Raw genomic sequence first — 20,330 nt, 5'->3', positions numbered from 1 at the left:
AATTGCAAAAGACGTTGTAGAAGATTATTTAATCTTACTTGTCAAGAAGTATATGATTCAAGTCTGTGATAGAGATGTTGCAACCTTAAAGATCAAGAACCAAGAATTGTTATCTAAAGGATCTTATCAACATGACAAATATTAGAAAGTTGGTGATTTGATGGTGTCTGAGATCAAAGATTTTAATATAGATGACCCGAACAATAATGCACTCATCATCGAAGGTAGATATCTTCATTCTTTGCATCCAAGGCATTTAAATCATCTTCTCTCAAGTTGCATTAGTGTTTGTATACTTAGATCTTATTACTTTCACACATTTTGACAATTCATACGAAATATTAGTGTAAATATTGTCATAATCATTTTTTGATAAAAAAAAACAATTTAATATTATTTTTAAAAAACAATTATGACTTTTATTTGAAAAATTGGAGGATTTTGAATTGATTTGAATTAAAGGGAAAAGGGAGTCGCTATCGACCTTTGGGTTAGGTAGGTCGAATACCTAAAAACGTCTTTTAAAACAATTTTAAGAAAAAACATTTTTTAAAACAAAATGCGGTTTGCGTTTACCAAAAACCGATTTGATGGGTTCGGGAATCGATTACGCGTGGGGAAGGATAAGCACCCCCACAACGCCCAAAATTAATACTGTTTCGCTTACACCTTGTCGTAATGGTGGAAATTTTGAATTCTTATCGTAATTAAAATATGATCCATTTATTAAAGGTAATTTAATTTGCTTCAAATTAATTAGCTAGAGAAAATTCTTTAACTTAAAAAGAAATCTCGAGATAAGCAATACTCCATCGGGAAAGCTATCACGTCTATTTCTGATCTGTAAAGAATATTCCCTCATAAAGCCGACAACATTTAAAGAAAAATATGTTTATCGAATATAAATTGCATAATATTAATAAATTGATATTTGAAGAGACATGCCTTGCTTCATTTGAATAATAAAAAAATTAGTTAGTAAAATAAACAAAATTTATTTCAAGTTCCCATGTCGTTAAAATGTCATATCGAATCGCACCACTTCGACCAAGTGATGCTTTCCACGCTCATTCTATGCATATGTGTTCTTAAAAAAAATTCGAATATCTCATCAATAGATAAAAATATAATGGAAATAAATGTAATTGAAAATATACGAAATAAAATATTTACATTAAATGGAGCTAAACATATTTATTAAATATAATATGAATAACTACATAATGTGTAAAATAAATAAATATTCAATATAAGGGACTAAAATATACATTAGAAAACATTACAGATTAAAATACAAACAATACCAATAAGCTCATTCAGTGATTTAAGGGACCAAAATAAAAATAACATAAACTTGAAGGGCCTAATAACAATTATGAACAAATCAGAGCCCCAATAGTTATTTTAAACAAATATAGGTACCAGAAATGAAAATAACCCATAAATAATGTTTAAGGACTAAAATAAATTACACCAGAAACATGAAGGACTAAATGATAATTAAACCAAATGCAAGTCAGTGACTAAAATGAAAGATACATAAATCACAGGGTCAAATTCGAATATCATCAAACATAGCATAATACATAAACTAGTGACTGAAATGAAAACATTGAAAAATATAGGCTCGAAATAAAACAACACAAGTTTCATTAATGGCTAAAACACAAAGTTACAGGCGAGGAGGGACCTAAACTGTAATTAAACCATGCACTGAAAACACGCTGAAGGCCCTCCCCAGAACGACGTCGTTTCGTAAATAGTATATACATAATATTCAAAGGCAAAAAATGGTCATCTCATTCATTTGCCTTTATTTGAAACGAGAGAAGAGAGAGAGAGTTCTTAAAACTCTCTCAACTCTCTCATTGGAAGAGAGAAAGGTCACCGCCACAGGTGGTGCTCACGACAGAGCCCGCGGTGGTAGGAGGGAGCAACCTATCCCCAAAAGGTTCCCCTCAACTTCCTCAATCCGAAAACCACCCCATTTAACCTAAATCTCGCCCTAAACCCCTGGATCTAGATGTTACCTTTCGAAAACTTAGAGCTCTGGTGACCTTTGGGTTTCCAACACCGAACCGAGGTAAGAACCCCTTCTTATTGTTTCTTTTTTTTAATCTCTTTCTCTTTTTTTCCACTCGTCCCCTCATTTTTTTCAAATAGGGTAAGTGTTTTTATTTTTTTTCCTTCGGTTCTCTCTCATTCTCTAATGTTTTTTCTTCCCGAATCTCTCTCATTTTTCCTTTTTTTCATGGGCTCTCAACTCTGTTTTTTCTCTTTCTTCCTCATTTTTTATCTTGCGTGTGGGTTTGGTGGTGATTTATTTGTGTTTATGAGATAAGAGGATAAGAGTGCCTCGATATCTCTATTTAGATTTCTTTGCATTTTTTATTGGGTTTTGATTTGGTTCTGACTTGGTTGATTGATCTTTTTCATTGTTTGATGGATTCAGGCACTGTTTGGTGCAGATTTGTTGATGGCGACGTCAGAGGCAGTCGGCGAGAGTGAGGCTCGACTTGAGCGACGGCGGTTGAGTTGGTGTTGGCGGCGATTGAGCTGGTGTTGATATATTAGGGTTAGAAAACCCTAATCCCTGAATACTTATGGGTCGTTAGATCTTAATTAGATCCAACGGCTAAAGATTTGGGGTAGCTAGAGCTGAAGATGGGAACCCTAGCGGGTCGGGTTCACACGAGGGCTGGTTCGGGTCAGGCTCCAGTTTCAGTTGGGCTTCGGGTTGACTGTTGGGTTGTTGGGTCATCTGGTGGGTTGCTGATTCAGCCTTGTAATTGAGTCTCAGTTGGGCTTGAATTTAGGCCTACAAAACAATGTAACAAATGTAAATAAAATAATAATAATAATAATAATAATAATATTTTTTTAGACTCGGATAAAAATGGATGTCCACAAACATTATATGTATATGATTTGAATTAAAAATAAAAAATTATACCATAAGTATTGTTATGAAATTATATTTTTCTTTAATTAGGATTTTTTTAACAAAAATCTTGAATATTCTTCATCAATACCTTAGGCATATCCAATAATTTTAGACAATAAAATTATATGATACAAGTCATGGATTTAAATCTCTTGTACGTAAATTCTTCAATTTTGCATAAGTTAACATTTTTAAATACTATGAGGGACTCATACTTTGCAACACCTTTATATATCTTTCTATGGGTAATATTGAATTGTAAAAGTGAATGTTTATCTATATTATATATAAAAATGTTTAATTGAATTAATATCATGAGTTAATTTATATCAATTTAAATTAAAAATTTATTGAAACACTCTTATTCTAAAGAATAATAAATATTATTATAATGATATTATTATGCTTTTCTATTTTTATATAATCTTTAAATAAAATAATTAATTTGAGAATCAATCATAAGATCAATATATTTATATATAAATCATGTACTAATCTACTTATATTTATGTGTTGAATAATTTTTTATAAAAAAGTATTTTCTTAATTTAAAACATTTTCGTTTAACCACGTTATGAGTATGATAAAATTTAGTAATCTATTAAACAATCAATTAAACGAAGAATATGATGTAAATATAACATGATTGAAGATAAAAATATACAATATATTAAATTTTTTTAAATATATATTTTTAAATATAATTCATGAAAAAAACAACAAAAATACAACCCTAGACACGAATAAAAGAACTCAAGGAGTCCTGGCTAATGCAAAGGGTAAAAGGGATGACATCATATATATATATATATATATATATATATATATATATATATATGTATGTATGTATGTATGTATACGCACGTGTATATTTGTATGTATTTAAGGAATTATTTCCACTTCTTGTATCTATGCCCGCCGTGTTTGCCATGCTTCCCATGCTTAAATTTCCCATGTTTGAATTTTCCATGGCCATGACCATGCCCATGCCCATAGTAACTCCCATGTGTTGCATAAGCTCCATGTGGAGGGTAATGGGGGTGAGCCCCATATGCACCACCACCTGTTAATTCACATAATCCACTTAATGTTGTATGACTCATCATTGTATATGTTACAGCCATAGGAATGGAACATACCGGGATAACTAGCTGGTGGATAAGGTGCCGGAATGTGTCCTACTGGTCCCGGAGGAGGATATGCGGCTGGTGGATATCCGCCAGGAGGAGGATATCCACCAACAACTGGCGGAGGATATGCGCTAGGAGAAGGGTATGCCGTTGATGGAGGATATCCGGTCGGTGGATATCCACCCGTAGGAGGATATGTCGCTGGTGGGTATCCGCTGGAAGGAGGATATCCTTGTAGAGGGTAAGGATAGGGCCCGGGTGGAGCATGGTGTTTCTTTTTGCCTCCCATGTTTGTTTTGGTATTTCTTTAAGTTGATAGAAATGATATTATAAAGGAAGAGTTCCTTACGTTTCGTCCCGTTCATTTAGCATTCTTTTCCGGGGTCATTCCTACGACCAACGAAACTAATCTTAGGGTTCAGTATTTGTCATTTTTATTAATACATAGAAAGTATATACCATTAGGGATGGACATGAGTCGGGTTGAATCGGGTTTTTGGTCCACCCGACCCGACCAAAACAAGTTTTCACCCGACCCCGATCTGTTATATAACTTAAAAACTCGACCCGAAAAAAAAATTATTCAATAAAAACAGTGACTTAATTAAAAATAATAATATATAGATGAATATTATTGTAATTATTCCTAAATATATAAGGTAAAATTATATATTTTTTCGGACCGGATCAGGTATTTTTCACCCTAAACCCGACCCGAATATAAAATTTTTATCGAGTAGGTTCGAAACTCGTTGAGTTCGAGTCCCACGCCCATCCCTATATACGTATATATGCAATACGTAGATGTTTCAAGGTAAATATATGGTTTATAAGGACAGAATGTTGCAAATAAGTGAAATAATGCATTGGGAGAAGTAAGTTAACAACATGTGGTGATTGATAAGGTGGAGAAGTAGTACACTAAACATAGAGTGATTAAATTTTGAGTAAAGTGAAATGTTCTCTCGACAATAGAACATTGTTTGTTAAGTTTTCAAATTATCAAAATTTACAAAATAGTTGTATAATTATAGAATGTTGTTTTATTGAGTCCCCCAACTATTAAAAGTTATAAAATTTAGATATTATCATTTTTGTTTTTAGTTTTTGCATGAATTAAGAGATTTAAGTGATTAAGAGGTTTGTTATTATCCCTTAAGGTCTCAAGTTCGAACACCACATATATATAAGTGTATGAGCCTTCATTTTTGAAGAGTTGAGAGTTTTTGAACAAATACGACCTTATAATTTACCCTAGATTAATAAGGGTTTATGATTTGATGGTCGACTATTTTGGGTTCGTCAAATTTTGATAGTTTGTTGGATGATCCCAATAGTGAGAAGGGTAAAGTAAACAGTAAAGAAGCATACACTTCAGGATCGATACGGTCCAACGATGAACGACGAAGATCGAAAAACAAGAAATGAGAGAACTTTTAATGATAAATTTGTGGAGTTTGAGATGTCTTCCAATTAATCGGACAATAAATTCTTATTCGGTTGGCGAAATGAATTTGGTGAAAAATTATGAAACTCTTTGATTGTCGTCGTCAACAATCGACGGTAATCGAACTTTGAGAAGATAAAAAGAAGAGAAGACGGAAAAGGGAAAAAATGACAAATAGAATAAAAAGGAGGCAAATCAAAAAAATTTGACAAATTTTAGAGATCAAACATAAATTAACATAGTTTAGATTTTAATTATATAGATTAGAATTAAATTTGTAAAAAACTAAAGGGATTAAAAAAGAAATTTGACAAAATCTAAGTTAACCGACTGGTCCCCAGTTTCTTCCTGCCTACAAGATTCATCCCTGCAGCAGACCTGCAAGTTATTGGCTCACAAGGCATTTTACATATACGTCGGTAGTTTTTGTCTATGCTAATTTCAGAACATATTGACCGCTGATTTGTTAACACTTACCTATCATAATACATTTTTTATCAATTGGTTTAAATATGCTATGGGTCTCCATATGTTTCTAAATTTCAAAATTAGTCCTAATACTTCATTTTTGTAAAACTGAGATCTTGTACTATTCTTTATTTGAAAATTTTGATATCCTCCCTAATTTCTATCTAATTTTGTTATTTGAAATAATAAACTAAATTTATTGTTAATGCATTATACAAAGATATGGTAAATAGTAAATAATAAATAAAATTGAAAATTGAAAAAAAGAGGAAAAAGAGAGAGAGGAGAGGGTCTGTCTGTTGTCTCTCTCTCAACCTCAAGCAGGCAAAGCTGCTTCCCCTTATCCTCTTCTTTATCACAAATTCACAATACATCCATTCCATTACCCTTTCTTCAAAGTTGAATCCTTTTCTCTTTTTCACTTAAAAGAATTCATTATTTCTTTCTTTCTTTTGCTTTACCAGCTCTGGAAATCTTGTTCTTGAAAGTTGAGAATGTCAAGCACTTAACCTTATAGAACCAGAGGAGAACCAGTAAGTCTCTTCATATTTTTTTTTCATCCTTTGGCACTACCTGGAGAGAATTAGAAGATAACCCTCTTCTCTCCATAAGGACCATGTCAATGGGTTGTTGAAGAAGAAACCAAAAATTTAATCCTTTTCCTTTTGTTAGCAGGAAGGAGAGGATGTCTTGTTTATTGCCACAATTCAAGTGTCAGCCTGATACTTTTTCTATTCAATTCAGAACCCACCATTCCCACCATTGTAAGTTTTTCACACTTAAATTTGGCTTTTGTTTGAATTGGAATTTGAGTCGATAGTTGCTATAGAACTTTATTGAAAAAGCTGGAGACTTTATTGATTCAGAACTAATCTGGGTTTGCTTTGCTTTTGGTAATAGTTTTGAATTTGGTGAAGTGCTGATACTTAGGGTGAGCAAAACACGACTCAATTCGGAAAACCGATTTTTTAGACTGACTAGCGATTGCAGAAGCTAGACTCAGACTTGAAAAAATTTCAAATTTGAGTAAAGTTATAAAATAAAACTCGAATAACACGAAATTTTTAGTAATTAGTGGATTGTTTATCGAATTTGAGTCGAGTCCCACATGCCACAACTCGAATGCTCACCCCTATTGCTACTTATGTTTGCATTGTTTTTAATTATAATTTGGACTAGCAGTGGACCAGTGGTTGTTACCCTTTTCTACTGGATTGAAAGCTATAGGCTTTGTTTTATCAGAATTCAGAAGTAAAATGGTTTTTTTGTGTGATTGTTTTAGGTTGCTTCTTCATTGTTGGATTTTGTTTCAAACTGGATTTTTTTCTTTGTTTTTTTCTAGTGATTTCAATGCCACTAGGTCAATATTCATATCTTAATTACAACTATGAGGGATGTGTAGTAGTTAATCTGATGAATTTACATGGTCTGGTGGCAAATGCCTTTTATTTATTTGATGATTCGGATCGGATTTTACCAGATATGTGTTTTTTCATACGGTAGTTACCATGCTTTATCAGACACAAGCAAGACTTTAATGTGGCCTTGTCACTTCCGTAACAATGTAAGTTATGTCGATAGGCGCGTTTGCTGATGCTTTAATGTTTAGTGGATCGATATTTGTTGGCTTCGGTGCTTGTCGTTCGTATGTTTGTATCTTCATCAGCACCACATCACAAGTGTTCCCTGGATAAAGCTTTTGTAGTTTGTTACGATTTCGTTTGCGTAGTTACGTGTATAATTATTGGACATAAAACGTTAGAGCTTCAGTGGCTTGTAATGTTTCTCATATGCTCGTTGTCGTAATCGGTAATGGTATCATTTGGCGGTGTTTGTTTTCTCATGATTTCTTGGCTGGACCTGCAGCAAAACATAAAGAATCCGCAGGTTTCCGGGCCCAATGCATCGTATCTACCACTTCATCGACATCAACAGCAACAACCACAGTGCTTGATGTACAGAAACTAAGATTACCATCTTTTGAGGCTCATTCCAATTCAGTTGTGACAGATAGACCATGGACATACACAGGGGCAACTGGTCCACCCTCAGAGGTCAGTTCTGTTAGTTTCGAGGATATGATGTTGAGAATCTGATCGGAAAATCGTGGGGTGTTTACTGTTGCACTTTTAAAATAGACATATTTTCTTCGTTCCTCTAGTTCAAGTTAAGTTCGAGTAAAATTCATATTATATATGAACATCATACATATTAGTTGGAAGTCTGTAGGTTTGCTCTTAGACCCGTTTGAGATGGTGTTTTCTTTCAGTATTTCTGTTTTGTCAGTGATCATTAAAAAAGTGAGACAATTCGTTATCTGCAGGCAAGCTTTGGGGCAACTTTAGCAACTGAAAATCTTCTTACGAGTGATGAGGCCGTAATTGCTGCTGCAGCTGCTGAAGCAGTAGCTCTTGCACGAGCGGCTGCTAAGGTTGCTAAGGATGCTGCTGTTATGGTTAAAAATTCTGCAAAAACAGAAATGAAACCTTCAGGGTCATCTGCAACTGACACTTTGACGTCCAAGTGGGCTCTGTTTACCGAAGCAGAGAGGGCCGGTATTGTTGGAGATACTCCCTCAGATGAATGTGAACTGGGAGAAGAAGATTCGGAGCAAAATTCTACAAAAGAATCTGATGAGCTAGAGCCCACAAGTGAAGAACTTAAACTTCTTGAGGAACAATTATCCGGTAGTATAGCAGTGAGGTCAACGCGCCAAACTGAACGGAAAGCTAAACGGACAAGAGCAGCAAAGAAGGGTTCTGTCAACATGGTGTCCATGAAGTCCGGTCCTACCAACAGAAAACGGCGTGGTGCTTTACAAGATATAGACTACTCTGATCCATTGCGTTACTTGAGAGGGACTACTAGTACTTCCCGGCTTCTCACTGCTAACGAAGAAATAAAGTTGTCAGAAGGAATACAGGTATGATCAATTGACTGGCACATAGGTAAACTAGGACTCCTAGGGAGACAACTCCTGTATTAAGTTAATCTATCACCATTTTTTTCTAACTTTGATATTATATCGAGATGATGCCATGAATGCTTTAAGATTTCTTAGGATAAAGCTTGTCTTCCTTGTTTTGTACATAAATTTGCCCTCTTATTGATGATTTCAGGACTTGCTGAAACTGGAAAGCCTCCAGGAGGAGCTTGCCGAGCGATGTGGACGGCAACCAACCATTGCACAGTGGGCTGCTGCTGCTGGAGTTGACCGAAGGACCCTGAGACAGCGCTTAAATTACGGCACACTTTGCAAGGAAAAAATGATTAAAAGCAACATACGGCTCGTAATTTCGATCGCAAAAAATTATCAGGGAGCCGGAATGGATCTCCAAGATCTTGTCCAGGTATGTGCTTGTGATCTCTTGCATGCAGCGGATAAGAAAATAAAGAGAAAACAAGCAAAATAGCAGGTTTAGCTTGTGCTTTAAGTGTCTAAATCTTGCACGGTTCACTCACAGGAAGGATGCCGAGGCCTTATAAGAGGTGCTGAGAAGTTTGATGCTTCTAAAGGCTTCAAGTTCTCAACTTATGCTCACTGGTGGATTAAGCAAGCTGTACGGAAGTCTCTCTCAGATCAGTCGAGAACGATTCGCTTGCCGGTAAGTTCTAGACTATTCTGGTCCTAAATTCTTGCCCTTTGCAAGTGTCGACGACGGTTACATTCATATGATTTACAGTTTCACATGGTTGAGGCTACGTATCGAGTGAAGGAAGCACGAAAGCAGCTGTATAGTGAAAATGGAAGACAGCCTGACAATGAGGAAGTTGCACAGGCAACAGGGCTGTCCATGAAGAGGCTCACTGCTGTTCTACTCACGCCAAAGGCACCTCGATCTCTCGATCAGAAGATTGGGATTAACCAAAATCTTAAACCATCGGTCCGTCCTATTCCATATGCAGCAATTACTATCTCCTTTTCCCGTTTTTAACCTGTCATCGTTATTGCATTCTGGTTTAGTTTCGACATCTGATGGGACTACGTTAATTTTTGTCCAGGAAGTAATTGCGGACCCCGAAGCAGATTCGGCAGAAGATATCTTGCTGAAGGAGTTCATGAAGAAGGATCTGGAGAAGGTGTTGGACAGTTTGAGTCCAAGGGAGAGGCAGGTGATCCGATGGAGGTTCGGAATGGAAGACGGCAGGATGAAAACTTTGCAAGAAATCGGGGAGTCGATGGGTGTAAGTAGGGAAAGGATCCGGCAAATCGAGTTATGCGCCTTTCGAAAGTTGAAGAACAAAAGGAGAACAAAACATCTGCAGCAGTATTTGCTTTCATATGCATCATAGCTTAGTTTCAGAAACAAAATGGCTTGTTTAAAACATTCTTCCATTAGCCAAAGGTTTACCTGCAAATGGCTGTTCAGAGAAAGCACGAAAAAAAATTCGATGAAACATGGTAGCTACAACGACATTGAACTTGAGTCCTGCTAATTGTTGTAGTCAAAATGATCCATCCACAATATGCAAACCAAACAACACATTTCACCTCAGCAGTGTCATTGTTGCTAACTTGGGGCTTTTGTATCACATCATGTTAATTGCTTCATGACCAACACCGGATGCTAAATCTTTTTTTAATTATATTCGTATTATGTAACCATTTTCTTGTTAGTAGGGATGATCATTTGATCAAATCGAGTCGAGTCAACAAATTTTGAGTTATTCGAGTTAATGAGTCGTATTTTATGACCCGAACTTAAGTTGAATTTTTTTCTAGTCGAGTCGAGTTGCTCGAGTTTTTATGCAAATTTAATTGTAATTATTTATAGTATTATGGTACAAATTGGTTCCAATATCGTGACTTTCTCTAACCATATATATATATATTTCTTCATATTATTTTCACATTATAATGTTATTTAATATATCATATACAATCTAAAATTATAAAATATATTTATAATATTATATTTTAAATAATGTAATAGAGTATTTTATAGTGATATAGGAGCATGTGGATCAAGTTTGGTTAAAAATGGACTTAAGATGAAAGATGAATTGAAGAAATAATAAAAAGTTAAGAGATTAAATTGAAAAATAGAAAACTTTCTATCAACAAGAGTAATTGAAAGTACATAGGTATTCTACGATAGTTTAGGACATTTGGTTCAAATTTAGTTAAAAAAAAGACTTAAAATGAAATAAGAATTAAATGAATAAAGAAATCAAGGACTAAATTGTAAAACTATCAAAATACTCACCCAAATTTTTAATTTTTCGAGTAACTCAAAATTTTCAAATTTCAACTTGACTTGAACTTGATAACTGACTTGACAATTTGATTTGTTTCGAATAGCTCAAAATTGAAAAAAAATCAATTTATCGAGTTGAGTCGAGTTTTTCTCACTCCAACCAATTTTTTTTTCGAGTCTATGATTTCTTTATTCTTTCAATTCCTCCTTTGTTTTAAGTCAATTTTTACCAATTTTGAACTACATGCTTTTAATCGAAGAATACCTATTTAATTTCAATTCCTTTTTTTCATAACAAATTTTATATTTTTCAATTTAGTCTCTCAACTTTTCATGATTTTCTTATTTCATCAATTTATCATTTATTTTAAGTCCTATTTTCATCAAATTTGAATCACATGCTCCTATAGCACTATAGAATACCTATGTAACTTCGATTCATATTTTTAACTAAAAATATACACTTCTTTGATTCAGTCTCTTAACTTTATATTTTACTCAATTTGATCTTTTGACTATAGTTGTTTGCAAATTCTTTCTTCTCATTAATTTCTTGACTCCTTTATACTTTCATCAATACTTTACCCTCAAAATTCATTCTTTAAAATATAATATGTTTTATAATTTTAGATTGTACATGATATATTAAATAATATTATAATGTAAAAAGAATATGAATATATATATATATTATGGTTAGAAAAAGTTGAAAAATTAGAACTAATCCGTATCATAATACTATAAATAATTATAATTAAATTTCAATGGAAACTCAAATACTCAACTCGAATTTCATAAACTTGAGCTAACTCAAAAAAACTTCAAGTTAAATTCGAGTTATAAAATACAACTCGTCAACTCGAAATTTTTTTATTCGATTCGATTGAATACTCACCCCTAGGTTGGAAGAGACACATGCTGATCTTATATATGATCGAATTATTTGAAAGTACCCAATTTTTATTCAGGTCTGATGGAAAAGAGGTTATGGTGGACAACTTATATCTTAAAGCTAACCTACTGATAATAGATCACCTTCTTGCCTAGTCATTTTATTCTATGAGCATCATCTTAAGTATAGCCCTTCATCTTGATTACCAAGATCTATTTAGCTTGTTGTTGAAGCTGAAGGCTTCCATATTCAATTTGTGTGTATAGATTGTTGTAACTCTATTACATTAGTTGTAGAAGACAGAGTAGGATAACAAGTGCAGTCTCATTTTCAATTCCCAAGCCGACTTATATAGCGGTATCTCTCTCTCTCTCTCAATGTATATATGATCAAATAGAATCAACCTTCCATCAATAGTGTCATATTCGGACATTTAATGTCGTTATATCGACCATTGAACGCTTCTCTTATGATCTGTGATGAAGCTCACTTATCTTTTTTTGTGTCTTTCATCGATGTAGACCACACAAGGAACTTGGCATAGTGAAGAAACCTTTTTTCTTTTTTGCTCTAATTGCTTAGCATGTTTTCTTGCAATGGTAAGGGTTTTTCCCCTTGGTATCTTATACATAGCAGCAATTTATTGCATTGTTTTTTCTGGAACTGCATCGTATGGAATCCTATTAGTCTAAGCTACATGAACAGTAAACAATTCAAAGATAATTAATGAGGCGAAGGATGAAAATGATTATGATACCAAGCCTAGTGAGCCAAAATGTGCACTCTCTTCCAAAGGGGACATTGCATGTAAGCTTCCCGTCAATGGGCTACCAAGGGTTGGGGAATCAGTTCTAAGTGATCATCACAGAGGAGCCAAAAGGAGGAAGTCTGGTTTTCTTAAGAGGTTTAAACAGGATTCAGCTTCTTCTCGACTTAATTCGACTCAAAATGCTATCCGTGTTGGCTATGACATTACAGATGCAGATATGGAAATGGTTAATCTTGGTTTAACAATAGATGGTTCGAGAGTCATAGGCCCCTGATTGATAATTATGTAAATGTACCTGCCATAACCAAGATCATAAAGCCTGTAGAATTTTCAGCTCTCGTATCAGACAGCAATTAAGATGTCTCTATAACCTTCTTAGCGCTCATACAACTCTTGGCTCCAAGAGTTGACAATTCTAGCACATTTTGTCTCATTTTGTTCCATTTAGGTTAATCAACTTATACCATCAACATCTTAAGTACAACCCTCCATCTTTATCTTTCATCTTATAAAGTGTGATGAAGCTCACTTATCTTTAGTGTCTTTCATCAATGTAGACCACACAAGGAGCCTGTCACTGTATAGTGGTGAAGAAACATATTTTTTGTGCTCAAGTTGCTTAAAGCATATTTGCTTGCAATGGTAGGGGGTTTTCCCCCTTAACATGATGTGATTGCTCTTCAACAGTTTTCTTGCGTAAGTGTGGGAAGTTTAGCATTGAAGCTGTAACACCCCAATTTTCCTCCAAATTAAAAACCCTGTAAATTGAGACATTTTCATTTAAAACCCTAAAATTGTTTTAGGACCAAATTGAAAATTTTAGAAATTTTAGTGATCATTTTGAAAATAAGATAAACATTTGTCCATCTTACAAAACCATCTTCTTCACAAAAACATTTTAGTCGATTATCTCTTTTTTCTTTTATAACTCATTTCCTCTTACAAAACCATCGCGCAGCTTCTTTTTATCTTTTCCCCTTCCTTTTTCTTTTCCTTTTGGTTCATCGTCGCTCATCTTCTTCACAAGCCGCCGCCGTTCACGTGAAGCTCACCACCGGTGAAGCCAATTGTCGCTCAATTTCCCGTTACTTGATCTTCTCCTTGGCGTGGTTGTGTTGTCGCCACTGATCTGTTTTGGTAAGGAAAATGGTGACAGAAATCATGTCCAACATTGCTGTTAAAGTTTCCAAATATAATGGGTCTCCCACAAATTATATATATGCTAGTACAAACGTTGTAGACTTTTTGAAACAGAACAAAAGTAATTTTTCGAGTTCTGGGCCAATTGGAAGAAAAAAATATGTTGAGTATCGTAGTTTTGTTTATAAAGTGGAAGAGAATAAGTCTTTAGGCTTAAATTGTGTGGCGATGAATCCCACACAAATGGAATGCTTGGGAACAAACGAAGGACATGCTATTGTTCTTGGCCAATTTTCTTTTCCTGAAGGAGATTTTGCACTCAAAAGCTTGGAGTTGGAAGTCAATCCACCAATGCCAGATGTTTTAAAGGAAAAATTGCATAAGCTGCTTGAGAATCAGGTTTATTTTCTACTTTGATTGATTTAAATTAGAAAAATTAGTTTGTCTCTTGTATAATCAGAAAACCCAGATCATTGAAATTTAAATAATACTTTATGTTTGTTTATATTACTATAGGTTGTAATCAAATCGCAGAAAATTCTTATGGATGTTGAGGGTATTCATTATAATCTTATTGTCCATGCTTTGAGTAGAGAAAGAGGAATAATATCTTCAAATACAACTCTTCAGCTGAGGAAACCTATTCTTCATCTTGTAAGTTTTTAGGTAGTTTATCCTTTATTTTATTTTTATTTATAAGCATTATTTTAAATTTATTTAAATATTAAATTTCTTTGGTTTTTTTAAAAAAAAAAAATAGGATCAGAATTTCGATCTCAAATCAGTTGGTTTAGGTGGGTTGCAAAAACAATATGACAAAATCTATCGGCAAGTGATTGTACCACGTCGTATGGTTGCAAAAGGGTATTTAATTTTATTATTGTTACTATAATTATTATTGTTATTGTTTATTTTGATTATAATCTTTATCCAGATTAAAAGTAAAATGTCCTCGTGGGATACTTCTTTACGGACCCCCTGGAACTGGGAAGACGGCTCTTGCGAAAGTAATTTCCCACCATTTTAGCGATCAAGAAGCAAAGGTAATATTTATGAATAGATCATCATTTTTTATTTTAGTACCAAGTATTATGTTATAAACTTTTACATTCATAAGCAGATCATCAAGGGACCTGAAATTTTCAAAAAATTTGTGGGAGAGTCTGAGCAAGCGGTTCGAGAAATATTTGAAGATGCCGGAAAAGACTTTAAAGAGCATGGTACAAGATCTGAAATTGTGCATGTTTATATAAAATTATTTTTGTTTGTGAAGTAATAATTCATCAATACTTTTTGTTTCGGCCAGGAAAAGAGAGTAAGATACACGTCATTGTATTTGATGAACTTGATTCAATTGCTGGGGTAAACATATTTTCCTCCTTCCTCTCTATTATTTTGATTTTATATTAGTTTTCGTTTGAAATGTAGGAAACCTTTTATTCGGACAGCAGTTTGATTGGAATTTTGCAATTGATATATATATTAATATGATCTTTTCTAACATAAAAAATACATTTTATTTACAGCATAGAGATGGAGGTAGTGGTGGTTCGATGGCGAGAGATTTAGTTGTAAATCAACTATTAACTATGGTATGAAAAAATCATTTTAAAGGCACTAATCGTTTGTTTAACTTTGTATTGATATAAGGATATACTATTTTCAGATTGATGGCCCGGATAGCTTGGACAATATTCTTGTCATTGGTACAACAAATAGGATAGATTTAATTGATCCTGCTATTTTAAGGTATAAAATATGTTCTTATGTATCTTCGATTTTCATTTTTGCATTAAAAAAATTACTAGAATGTTATTGCTTTCTTTAATTGTTCGATAATATTTGGTGATGAAAATTTATTAAGTAAATTTAATTATTGAATGTAGACCTGGTCGTTTTGAAGTCCATATTAAGATGCACTTGCCGAGTATCCAAGAAAGATCGGAGATTTTGCAGCTACATGTGTCATCGATGATACAACATCCCTCTTCATCCACTGATGTTAATTTTGAGGAAATAGGTATTTGATTATTTTATCTTTATTAAACCGTAAAAGATTTAAGTCATTAATTTGTTTCTTAGATCTCTCTTAATTTAGTTTGATTTTCATTTATTTTTTGTCTTTTATTAATAAGATTATACCTTTCATTTTGTCTTGTTTTGTATTTTTAATGTACGGTTTGTGCGATTTGTCAAACTGTGAGGGAAACCGCTGGATACTCTGGGGCTGATTTAGAAGCTCTAGTGAGGAATGCGCTAACTCGAGCATTTCTTCGCGACCCTGAAAACTTGAGATTTACAATGGAAGATTTTCAATTTGCACTGTCAGACACAAAACCTTCTAATCAATTGAAGCCAATGAGGTAATATCAATTAATCTGAATAATTTTTATTATCAAAATAATGATTTTTTGTATGTATGTGTAACAAATTTGCCATGTGAAAATTCAGGGAAAATGAGAAGATAGACTTACCTGAGCATAGGAATTCTTATCGAACTCTAGAGCGATTGGTTAAATATTTGCAATGCAACATATGTCGCTCTATTAACATTCTTTTAGAAGGCTCACGTGGCACGTGAGTAACAAAATTACTTCTAATTCTCAAATTTTCTTTTAATATGTATTTCTTTTATCTTTTTCTAACTTGGTTATCGTCAAACAGCGGTAAAAGTTTCATGGCAGCTAGTATTGGATTAACTAACAAGTTTGATCATGTTGAAATTGTAAGTCATATTTTCCTTATTGTTGGTCTAAATTTATATCCACAAAAATAATTAATTTTTTTATATATATATTTTTTATGAATTCGTAGATCACTCCAAATGATTTTATAAACTTGTCAGAATTGCAAAAACGTGACATGATTTTGAAGGTATGTTAGTGAAGGCTAACTACTTTCATAGTGATTTATTAACTATCATGGCGTTGAGGAATTTTTTACCATGTCCTCTAGTCTTGACATTCATTTTTCATATGTATGAATTGAACAGAGTTGGAGCCGCGCTCAGAGTTACCCTCTAAGTTTGATCATAATTGATGACATAGAAAGGTACATCCATGGTATTGAATTTTTTAACTGTTTCTTTTTTTATGAGTCATAATCAGATCTTGATATAATTCATTCTTTATCCAAGGTTTGTGGATAACAATTCCCAAGGTGTATCGAATGCCTTGAAAACTTGTCTGAAAATGGAGATACCAGAGGTGAAATCCAATTTCTATTTCTCTCCATTTTCATTATAAAATGGTACATTTGTACCATATGATGTTATCAAAACCAAATACAAGATTCTGATACGTTAATTTGTAGGATCACAAACATATGGTTATTGCAACTACAAGTGATTTGGACCTTCTAAAGTCTGTAAAGCTTGAAGAGGAATTTCAGAAAACATTAAATGTTCCAAAATTGACATCAGAAGGCGCTGAAAAGGTATATCCTCTAAGCGAGTGTATTTGCAGTGAAAATGCTTAACCCAAATGAACATTTTTTTCTTCTTCTTTGTGGGTGTAATTTTTGCAGGTTATGGGTCAATTGTTTTCTATTCCTTTTGAAGAGTGCATCAAACTGGCAATCGACTTTGCACCGGTAAGTATCAGCCTTTCCTCCTTGTTAGTAATTTGATAACCACAAAAATCGATTGTAGGACAATTTGACTGCTTAATTTTAAAAGGCGCGCGCCTGGTCACACCTAAAGCACTAGGCACACGTGGGCTCATAAAAAAACGCCTCCAGAGTAAAAAGCGAGGCGAGGAACCAAAAGCTCATATAGGTGCGCGCTTTTGTAACCTTTTGACGAGGCACAAGGCGCACCGCTTTTGACGCTTTAGTGTCCCTCATTCTTTCGTTCAGTTTTGCGTGGACAAGTTGTTTCAACTTCCACGTGGTAACCATCTATACTTGTAGATAGTTTTATGTTTGTGCTCAATAAGTGCAAATAGGTCTGTTCCATTCTTGTGTTAGGATCAATTGTGTTGAAGTTAGTGACGGTTGGAATCTGGTAGAGAGTGGTTAAGACTTGGGAGTTTGTTAGTAAAACTGCTTACTGTCAACTGATTCTAAGAAGTAAGGGACACACAGACAAGAAATGGGTAAGGGGAAAGTCATCTCATCGATTAATAACCCAGTGTTTGGGACTAGAAGGAAGGCAAGGCATGGAACTAGAATTAATGATTCCCTATTAGAATTATTAGGGATTAGATAATACCTCTGGATCAGTGAGATATACAAAAATGACAGTCATGAGAGCTTAAATGAATATTAGGATATCACTGCACCTCGCCTAAAAAGGCTCGTGCCTTAGCCCTGCGCCTAAACTCCAAGGACCCTTTGCGCCTCGGTGCGCCTTGCGCCTTTTAAAACTAAGATTGACTGATCGTCCTGCCCATTTTATCATTTTGTTTACGAGTAAAAAATGCAGGTATCAATTAAGGATTTGATTACGATACTTGAATTGGCAACCAAAGTCACAAAGCAAGATGGAACAAGTACTAGTAGAAGTGTTACAGACATCGATATTGCTTACACAATGGGCAAGCTGAAGCTAAAAGTGGCATAATACTCCATTGGAGCCTAGACTCTTATATAGCAGGTTGGATTGTTTAAGTGACTGCAGTATATAAGGGAAATCATGTCTAGCATGGGACAAAACCCGTGGTTTTAATATTTTGGAATTTATCCTGTTTGGGTTTGCTCTTGGTTTATGTTTTTCATACTGATGAATCCTTGTATGGGGATATCTTTGATTGAGTTTATTAATAATAAATTTATGGGTACTCTTTTCCCCCTTCCTCTTTTTGATACTAAACCTTAGTTTAGTGTTGATTATGAAGGGGTTTTAACGAGGCCCTACTTTTTTTAAAATAAAAATTACATTTTCTTTACAACTCACACTTGTTAAGAGCGTGTCATTGTTATACACACAGTGATAGAAATGGAATTCGGAGTTTCGATTCAATCTTATAGGATAAGTTTTTTTAAAAAAAAATCAGGTTTAAGTCTGACGGATCAGATTTTATAATTATCAGGTTTGTGGGAATATATATCTGACGTAACTCATAATACTTTTACTATAAAATATACATATATATTTTTCAATATTCTTTGTAAAAATTTAATGTTATTTAATGAATTAAATATAATCTAAAATAATAAATATATTCATAATATTATCTTTATAAAGAAAATATTTTGAAGATAATTATTATAACATTTACTTAATTTCTCTAAATATTTTTGTGAGATCCATATATATATATATATATATATATATATATATTAGGGTGAAAATTAGATATAATTTAAATTAATATTGGATCATGTATTGATTTGAGGCCCATATCAGCTAAGCCCATAAAATTGATCGGGAATTTCAAGGCCCAAAATATTGTGTTTTGGGAATACTATGGGTAGGATTGCTGCTGCCATAGCTATAAAAATAATATTTTAGCCTTATTTCCGTCCATTACTTTCAAATTTTTCAAAACATTAAATTGAACGTGGCCCCGCCATGTGCCCATACCTGCCAAAATGGCAGGTCCACAACGCCTATTTATCGCATGCAGCACGGCAAGGTGAATATTGTTTTTGATAATTACTTAAATTATTATTTTTTAAATTAAATTTTAATATCGTATTTCACTGTTAAAGAATTAAAAGAATGATTGATATGATCGATAAATAATTTATCAATGATGAGTTTAAAATAAAATATAAATTGAATATAGATATATTTTTAAAAAATAAAATATAAATACCAAATCAAAATAAAAAAAAAATAGTTTCTGCACTGAATGTATAATTTATTCTATTTATTTTGTTTTTTAATATATTCTCAATATTTTATCTGTAAATTACTTTTGCACCCTCGGAATATAATTCTATATAAACCTTAACCTAATTTTTTTAATCAGTTGTTAGGTAAGTAAAGAGACGACTCCATATCTATATATTTCTTCTCCTCAAACTGCGTTGGTAAGTAGGTTTTATTATCACCGTCTTTAATCTTAAGTTAGTAATTGATGTCAAAATTTTCAAATAAGAATACGTAGATTATAAATAGATAAAAATGTTAATGGGCCATGTACTGGGCTGCTTTTTAGGTTCTAAATTCTAGTATATGTTAGGTTAAATATAATAAATATATCATGAATGAAATTGTTTGGATTTCTTCTGCTCCCTATTGTTTTTGGTCTCTTTTCCTCTCTAAATATTTGATTCTTCTTGTTCCTTCCTCTTTCATGTTTTAGTGTGTTACAAAAACCCGTCTGCCAATCCGTTCACCACTTCACCTATCGATCAATTTCTCATAATCCCTCATTCAATCACCAACATTCTCCT

The 20,330-nt window shown here is 33.5% G+C and overlaps 4 protein-coding genes across 5 annotated transcripts; 3 read left to right on the top strand and 1 right to left on the bottom strand.

Moving 5' to 3' along the window:
• Positions 1-3,834: 3,834 nt before the first annotated feature.
• On the bottom strand, positions 3,835-4,363 carry LOC120202782 (annexin A7-like). The gene is made up of 2 exons (XM_039203155.1): positions 4,084-4,363; positions 3,835-4,007 (listed from the first exon to the last, which is right to left on the bottom strand). Exons 1-2 carry the CDS (start codon positions 4,361-4,363, stop codon positions 3,835-3,837), a joined length of 453 nt encoding a protein of 150 aa, XP_039059086.1.
• Positions 4,364-6,504: 2,141 nt separating this feature from the next.
• On the top strand, positions 6,505-10,282 carry LOC120202941 (RNA polymerase sigma factor sigB). The gene is made up of 8 exons (XM_039203298.1): positions 6,505-6,522; positions 6,665-6,753; positions 7,856-8,043; positions 8,313-8,912; positions 9,109-9,339; positions 9,454-9,594; positions 9,673-9,873; positions 9,992-10,282. The coding sequence occupies exons 2-8, from the start codon at positions 6,675-6,677 to the stop codon at positions 10,280-10,282; spliced, it is 1,731 nt and encodes a 576-aa protein (XP_039059229.1). The 5' UTR covers positions 6,505-6,522; positions 6,665-6,674.
• Positions 10,283-13,782: 3,500 nt separating this feature from the next.
• Positions 13,783-16,034, top strand: LOC120202946 (vesicle-fusing ATPase-like). The gene is made up of 9 exons (XM_039203304.1): positions 13,783-14,387; positions 14,505-14,642; positions 14,749-14,852; positions 14,923-15,031; positions 15,109-15,208; positions 15,295-15,350; positions 15,515-15,580; positions 15,655-15,737; positions 15,875-16,034. Exons 1-9 carry the CDS (start codon positions 13,995-13,997, stop codon positions 16,014-16,016), a joined length of 1,191 nt encoding a protein of 396 aa, XP_039059235.1. The 5' UTR covers positions 13,783-13,994; the 3' UTR covers positions 16,017-16,034.
• A 75-nt stretch (positions 16,035-16,109) lies between these two features.
• LOC120202950 (vesicle-fusing ATPase-like) lies at positions 16,110-18,770 on the top strand. Of its 2 annotated transcripts, XM_039203310.1 has the most exons (9): positions 16,110-16,351; positions 16,440-16,565; positions 16,653-16,713; positions 16,803-16,862; positions 16,981-17,039; positions 17,125-17,194; positions 17,301-17,423; positions 17,514-17,579; positions 18,412-18,770. In XM_039203310.1, exons 1-9 carry the CDS (start codon positions 16,290-16,292, stop codon positions 18,547-18,549), a joined length of 765 nt encoding a protein of 254 aa, XP_039059241.1. In that variant the 5' UTR covers positions 16,110-16,289; the 3' UTR covers positions 18,550-18,770. The 2 variants fall into 2 exon arrangements, with proteins under 2 accessions (XP_039059241.1, XP_039059242.1); XM_039203311.1 differs by lacking the exon at positions 16,803-16,862.
• The last annotated feature ends 1,560 nt before the right edge of the window (positions 18,771-20,330 follow it).

This window comes from Hibiscus syriacus, unplaced genomic scaffold, assembly GCF_006381635.1.
Source record: "Hibiscus syriacus cultivar Baekdansim isolate YM2019G1 unplaced genomic scaffold, ASM638163v2 tig00009009_pilon, whole genome shotgun sequence".
Taxonomy (NCBI): domain Eukaryota; kingdom Viridiplantae; phylum Streptophyta; class Magnoliopsida; order Malvales; family Malvaceae; genus Hibiscus; species Hibiscus syriacus.
This window is presented reverse-complemented; position numbering and strand designations above follow the sequence as displayed.

What these genes read in the sequence shown, in the direction of transcription:
- LOC120202782 (XM_039203155.1), bottom strand. Translation starts at nt 4,363, where the DNA reads ATGGGAGGCAAAAAGAAACACCATGCTCCACCCGGGCCCTATCCTTAC. An exon ending in TCCACCAGCTAGTTATCCCG is followed by an intron (nt 4,008 to 4,083) that starts GTATGTTCCATT and finishes GTGAATTAACAG; the next exon opens with GTGGTGGTGCATATGGGGCT.
- LOC120202941 (XM_039203298.1), top strand. Translation starts at nt 6,675, where the DNA reads ATGTCTTGTTTATTGCCACAATTCAAGTGTCAGCCTGATACTTTTTCT. An exon ending in CGAGAACGATTCGCTTGCCG is followed by an intron (nt 9,595 to 9,672) that starts GTAAGTTCTAGA and finishes TATGATTTACAG; the next exon opens with TTTCACATGGTTGAGGCTAC. An exon ending in ACCAAAATCTTAAACCATCG is followed by an intron (nt 9,874 to 9,991) that starts GTCCGTCCTATT and finishes ATTTTTGTCCAG; the next exon opens with GAAGTAATTGCGGACCCCGA.
- LOC120202946 (XM_039203304.1), top strand. Translation starts at nt 13,995, where the DNA reads ATGGTGACAGAAATCATGTCCAACATTGCTGTTAAAGTTTCCAAATAT. An exon ending in TTAGCGATCAAGAAGCAAAG is followed by an intron (nt 15,032 to 15,108) that starts GTAATATTTATG and finishes ATTCATAAGCAG; the next exon opens with ATCATCAAGGGACCTGAAAT. An exon ending in AAAAGACTTTAAAGAGCATG is followed by an intron (nt 15,209 to 15,294) that starts GTACAAGATCTG and finishes TGTTTCGGCCAG; the next exon opens with GAAAAGAGAGTAAGATACAC.
- LOC120202950 (XM_039203310.1), top strand. Translation starts at nt 16,290, where the DNA reads ATGGAAGATTTTCAATTTGCACTGTCAGACACAAAACCTTCTAATCAA. An exon ending in TTAGAAGGCTCACGTGGCAC is followed by an intron (nt 16,566 to 16,652) that starts GTGAGTAACAAA and finishes ATCGTCAAACAG; the next exon opens with CGGTAAAAGTTTCATGGCAG. An exon ending in AGTTTGATCATGTTGAAATT is followed by an intron (nt 16,714 to 16,802) that starts GTAAGTCATATT and finishes ATGAATTCGTAG; the next exon opens with ATCACTCCAAATGATTTTAT.